The sequence below is a fragment of the Echinops telfairi genome, unplaced genomic scaffold (assembly GCF_000313985.2).
Source record: "Echinops telfairi isolate 266 unplaced genomic scaffold, ASM31398v2 ScPeMD7_7469;HRSCAF=8507_1, whole genome shotgun sequence".
Classification (NCBI taxonomy): domain Eukaryota; kingdom Metazoa; phylum Chordata; class Mammalia; order Afrosoricida; family Tenrecidae; genus Echinops; species Echinops telfairi.
In genome coordinates, this window is record NW_022111373.1 from 130,812,623 (window position 1) to 130,818,918 (window position 6,296).

The 6,296-nt window shown below is 44.3% G+C and overlaps 1 protein-coding gene across 1 annotated transcript in view; it reads left to right on the forward strand.

Moving 5' to 3' along the window:
* CDH12 (cadherin 12) overlaps nt 1-6,296 on the forward strand; it is a 532,964-nt gene that overhangs the window by 463,955 nt on the left and 62,713 nt on the right. Inside the window, exon 7 of the mRNA XM_004698091.2 lies at nt 5,143-5,396. Within this exon, the coding sequence (XP_004698148.1) occupies nt 5,143-5,396 (254 nt within the window). The remainder of the gene's footprint in view (nt 1-5,142; nt 5,397-6,296) is intronic.

Consider the following 6,296-nt stretch of genomic DNA (forward strand, 5'->3'; position numbering starts at 1 on the left):
GGATGCCGCGTCAAGAGATCAAAGGGGGTGTTGCATCGGGCAAAGTGGCTACACAAGACCTCTTTAAAGTGTTGAAAAGAGTGGCTGTGACTTTGAGGCCTAAGGTGGGCCTGACCCAAGCCATGGTATTCTCCATTGCCTGACATGCATGGTGAAAGTTGGACACTGAATAAAGGATGTCAAAGAACCATCAATGTGTTTGAATTGTGGTGTTGGATAAGAATATTGAAAATACCATGGACTGCCTAAAGACCAAACAGATTTGTCTGGAAAGAAGTAGATTCAGGATGTGTATTCCAGACAAGGATGGTGGGACTTTTCTCACATGCCTTGGACAGGAGAGACCAGTTCCTGGAGATGGACATCATGCTGGGTAAAGTAGTGGGGCAGTGAAACAGAAGACGACTCTCAACAAAGAGGGTTGGTGGAGTGGCTGCATTGAGGGGCTCAAACATAAGAACAATTGTGAAGCTGGCACAAGGCTGGGCAGTGTTTTTGTTCTCTTGGGGATAGGATGGTTAGAAGTGGCTGGATGGTGCCCATCAACAACAACAAATACTGATAGAGCTTGAAATCAAAGGGGAGAGTGTGGCTGTCCTGTCGGGTCAATAGGACACTACTTGGTGACAGCAGGAATGCATACGAGGCTGTCTTTTCCTATAAAGATTTAAGGCTCAGGATCCCTCTCCAGGGTTGCTGTAAGAAGCCAGTGAGCTTGGATTCAGTTTAACATGCTACCTGAGCCCTGATAGTGTGAATTTCCTCCTATGAATGGGAACGTTGGACAATCAATAAGAAAGACCAGAGAAGAATTGATACATTTACATGATGGTGTGAGTTAGAGAAGAATGTGAATACATCCTGACCTGACAAAAGAATGAAGAAATCGGTCTTGGAAGAAGTCCAGCCCGAGTGTTCCTTCGAAATGATGATCGTGAGAGTTTTTCCCTCAAGTGCTTTGGAAACATTATGACTAGTGATACTTCCCCCACCAACCAATCAAATAAACAAACAAACTCACTGGCTTTGAGTCTATTAAAGTTTACAATCCCTCACTGTACAGTTTCAGAAGCTGTCCATCTTTCCAGGAGGGGAAACGTCATCATTCTCCTGCAGGAAGTCTGGTGGGTGTGAACTGCTGCCTGTGCAGTGAACAGCTCAATGCCAACCCCGAAGGCCGCTAGGAGAGCTCAGTGCAAGGGGAAGGACTCCATGCTTAGTAAGGGACATCGATGAAAAAGAGGAAAACCCTCAACGTGATGGACTGAAACTGGGGCTGCCACGATGGGCTGAAACACACTTATTATAAGAACAGGGCAGGACTGGGCAGTATGTATATCTGTTCTACCCAGTGTTGATCTCAGTTGAACCCAACGACACCTAAAATGACAAGACAACGCATGCCTCTTACAGGAAGAGTTCATCCTTGGAAACCCTGTGGGCCAGCTGCATCCTGTGCTATAAGGTCACTGTGAGTTAAAGCGGACTCAATGGGGATACATTGGTTTTGTTTTTGTATTGTTTTAAAATAATGCTTGATCTGAAAGTTATTCTATTTATTGTTTGGTTTAGTGTTAGCAATCTGCTTTTCCGTGATCCTGTTATTTTGGTCTGGCCTGATGTACGTCAATTTTAGGCACATTCCTCCAAGAGTGGGTCTGGTTTCCTGTCTCAGTGTTTTGGGTCTTCTGCTCAATGACCTACCAAGCTGAAGTAGAAGTACCAGCTGAGTGCTGATCAGAGGCTTAGTTACCCTTTTGAAACGTACTTCTTGGTGGTAGAATTCATTTCCATGCAGCTGAATAACAAAGACCCATACGTTCTGGTTGCTTTGACCAAGGTCCTCTCCGAGCTCCTTGAGGCGTTCCTAAAGTCGTTCAGTTCTCTAAGTCATCTGTAACTGGAGAGTTCCACTCAACACCATGGTTCTCAACCTTCCTCGTGCGGCGAACATTTCATACAGTTCCTCATGTTGTGGTGACTCCACAACCATAAAATTATTTTCGTTGCTACCTGTAATTTTGCTACTGTTATGAACCAGGCGACCCCTGAGAAAGGGTCGTTAAGATCCCTAAAGGGGTCGCGACCCGCAGATTGAGAACCACTGATCTAGAGGAATGATCTAGATCATTCCTGGGAATGACCTTGGAAGTATTCTCTATCCTCTGATTTCCAAGATCACTTTCCCTTCTTTTGTTCCTCTGTGAAAAGGGAGCTTCACTTCCTATTTAGTAATTTGTGACTTTCCTGGGCTGTCATAAGGATAAAGGAGGTCTTGGGTGTGTTCTGGATGGTAACAGACTTCCTGGATTTTTTCTTGAAGAGCTTCTTGATGGGTTGGAACACACAACCTTGCAGTTAGCATCCTAGAGTGGAAGTCTTACAAGTTAGGGACTGCTATCATAGAAATATCATATCGAACATGAATAGAGCATTTCAAGTTTATTAAAGCTGAAAATGTACTTTTACATATGATTTGGCATGAATTGAGGCTCTGAGTGGTGCTAAAGTTTAAAAAACTCAGCTACTAACTACAAGATTGGAGGATGGGGTCCATTCAGGAAAGCCTTACAGAAATTTCTGGTGATGCCCTGCTTAACCATCAGCCATTGACACTCCCATGGAACACAGTCTCCTGGGACATTCCTGGGCTCTCCCTGTGGTAGCGTGTACCACATGTGACACCCTGGTGGTGTGGGTACACGCTGGGGGGTGAACCTTGAAGCCAGTAGTTTGAAGCCATCCGCGGATGCCCACAAGGACAGTTCTACCCTACCCTGCCCTAGAGGTTTCCACGAAGCATAAGTCACTTGAGGGCCGTGAGGCTGTTTTGCTTAGTTTTGTTTTGTCTTCATGGGACACCAGTGCTTTCGGTTGTTTGCTTGTTTTCCATTTGAATTTTGTGTTTCAGTTTCTCTCAGGCATCACCACGGGATCCGACTTTCCTGAGCACAATCAGAAATCGGGGAACTTAGTATTTCTTTCAATAAGACATCTATCCATTCAAGTAACATCTATCGCCCTTCTCTACGTTTCTTTAGGACAACGAGAAAGCATGTGTTTTTGGCCTCTCTGCCCTCCCTGTGCACACCCCAGTTTATTGCCAGTAAACTATCAATATTTTGATTCAATCCATTTTTAATGACATAATATTCTAGAGACCGCTCCCAAATAATGTAAATGACAACTAATTCACCATGCAGCATCTCATATCATCAGCCTCACCTCTGTCTTTCATGGTCATTCTTCCAATACTTGAAACCTGGTCTCTTGTCTTCTGTTGACTTTCCACAGAGTGATCGCCCCCATCATTGTAGCTGTTTATTCTTTTCTCACTGAATGACTGTTTTACTAATTTGATAATTGCTTGTCATTTTATGACTCTTATTTTCATAAAAGAACAAATTAGTTAGGGTAAATGGAGGAGGAGCTTGTCCTTTCGCTTGCTGTCCCTAGAGGCATGTCACCTACGGGTACATTATAAAGCAACACACTTTATGTATGCTCATCCCTATTGAAGGAGGCTTGGTGAAACTGGGAGTTAAGTGTTCGGCTACTGACCAAGAGGTGGGAGGGTTGAACCCTGCTCTGAAGGAGAAATATGAAGCAGTATGCACTAGAAGAGATTTTTAGCCTTAGAACTTCAGGGTCACTATAAGCTAGGAGTCAATTGACTTGATAGCACTGAGTTTTACTGGGAGTGTGGATAAGGGGTGAAGCCTTTATATTGGTTGGAGGATAAATTCTTAATAGGAAATCAATGGATTTGAAGAACACCGATATTGTATGCAAACAGGCATAACAAAGCAAAAAAAAATCTTGCAAACAGTAAGATATTGGGTATAAGGTAGTTGAAAATATGAACCAGGAAATCGGAGGGCTTGGCATAAAAGCTGGGGAGAAAGGGAGCTATGGCAGGGCCGAGATGCACGGGCCAGCCTGGAGGAGACACAGCGCAGAACAGACTGCCTGTCGAATTCAAGAAATGTGAAAGTTCCCTGCCATAGCCACCAGAGCCTTTGATTTCTTTTGAGGATGCTACCTCTGAATCGTCTTCTTTTTTTGTTTATTTTATCTTCCCTGATCACAACAAATGCACAAAAGACCTTTTCTGATGTCGATGAGAGAAAATATACCTCCTTAAATCCCCCTTCTGTACTGAGGAGAGGAGACATATGACATGAGCCAGGAACGAGATGTTCATTAGCGTCAAACTAGCAGGAGTTATGTTAGAAAACAGAAACAATTAAAGATCCCAGAAAATCAGTAGGGTATAGGGAAATGGGTGGTATCTTCTTTTCATAGGTGAATAAAAGCCTCTGAGCTCAGAGTTATCGCACAAAGCACCAAAATACCACAGTGTTTAGGAATGTGATGTTTTAAGTTCCTGCCACCCTAAGACCAATTTCCACAGTAAGGATAAATCTATGCGGCTATAGTGCAAACATTGAGAATTGGTGACTGCAAGGAGAGATTATTTTCCAATTATATGTTGGAAAGCCTTCCTTAATTTGTTTTTATAGACTTAAAACCAAAATACGTTCTAACGTGCCTTGCAGGTGCATGTACCCTGCCCATTGCATACAGTTCAACACTTCCCATAATTGCCACTGTGGACATTTAAAATCCCGATATAATCCCTTTGGGGCCATGACCTCTAGAATCAACTGTAGTTAATGGACCATAGTATTGTAATGAACATAAGTGAATAGATCCAGGAACGAAATATATTTTGTTGTTTATCAAAATTTCCTCTGGGATCTAACAAGTCAAGTGCAGTAAGCCCAAATTTAATTTTGTCTTCTAGTGTTACTTATTCGTACTGCCACATGAGGGCGGTGTTGGATAAGAGGAGAGAGAAGCAATCTCAGCACAGGCTTAAGCCTTCAGGCCACTTTCACAAATGCAACTGAGAACAAGCTAAAAAGATCACTTTTAAAAGCCCACCTTCCCACACACACACCCTCCCACCCACGCACCCTTGCCCTGCTCCCAACCCTTAATTATATAGGAAAAGGGAACGTAGACCTGGAAAACAGCACACTTGGTTAGGATTTGCAAATTGTTCTGAGTCAGGAGACGCTATTTCTGTCACCTTGTGCATAGATCTTGCCTCTCACTTTTCCTCTGTCCTTCCCACAGCCATTAGATTTTGAAACCAAGAAGGCATATACTTTTAAAGTGGAGGCCTCCAACGTCCACCTCGACCACCGATTCCACTCCGTGGGCCCCTTCAAAGACACGGCCACGGTGAAGATCAGCGTGCTGGACGTGGACGAGCCGCCCGTGTTCAGCAAGCCTCTGTACACCATGGAGGTCTACGAAGACACGCCGGTGGGGACCATCATCGGGGCGGTGACTGCCGAGGACCTCGATGTGGGCAGTAGCGCTGTGAGGTAATGGAACCACGCTTTTTCTCTTCTGTGCTTCGAGCAAAGCACACCCAGAAACAATGCCGACAGCCCTGCCTGAGTACTTCAATTCTACAGCAGAATGTTTGAAATGGCAGTCAGTCGACTTGACTCATATAATCATAGAGGACAAGGGGGGGTGGGGGGTCTGGGCACAGACATCTGGATATCTGCAGCAGTACTCACCAGAGGGTTGATATCGGACATATCATCCAACACGACACACCAACTGTGTATCTCTAGCATGCAGTTCAAAACCACTCGCTGTTCCTCAGGAATAAGATGAGGTTCCCATAAAGAGTTAGAGTCTCAGAAAGCCACACGGGCAGTTCTACCCTGCCCCATGGAGTCCCGATGAGTCAGAATTGACGTGGCCACATCGAAGGTTCATTCTCCTGATCCAAGATAACAAGATGATGTTCACAGTGTCTGAATAGAATAGGCACTGAATGAATATTTTGATAATTCTAAAACCTCTGCTCTCTTTAAACCCCCAAATAGTTTTCAAAATGTACATGTTTTGCCATTTACAAGGGGGATTTAACTGGGATAACCAAATCTGCTGTGTTTGAGGCACAGTGGCTCTTAGCACAGTGAGAGTTTGTCTGAGAACATGGTGAAATATGGAGTTGCCAAAGCCTGATCATTTGCTGGGAGCTATCATGGGCTGCCATTGACACTACTCTGCACAGTGAGACAAAATCCCAGCCAGCAAAGTCAGAAACCAGTCTGTCAGTGTCTCCATCTCCTCTACTCTGCCACTCAAACCCAGAAGTCTCACTTTTGCTGTTAGGTGTCTCTGAGGAGCTTATATCTCAAAGCGAAACCCCAAAGAGCAGAATGAAATACTGCCCATTCCTGCACCTGCCACACAAACATTGCTAA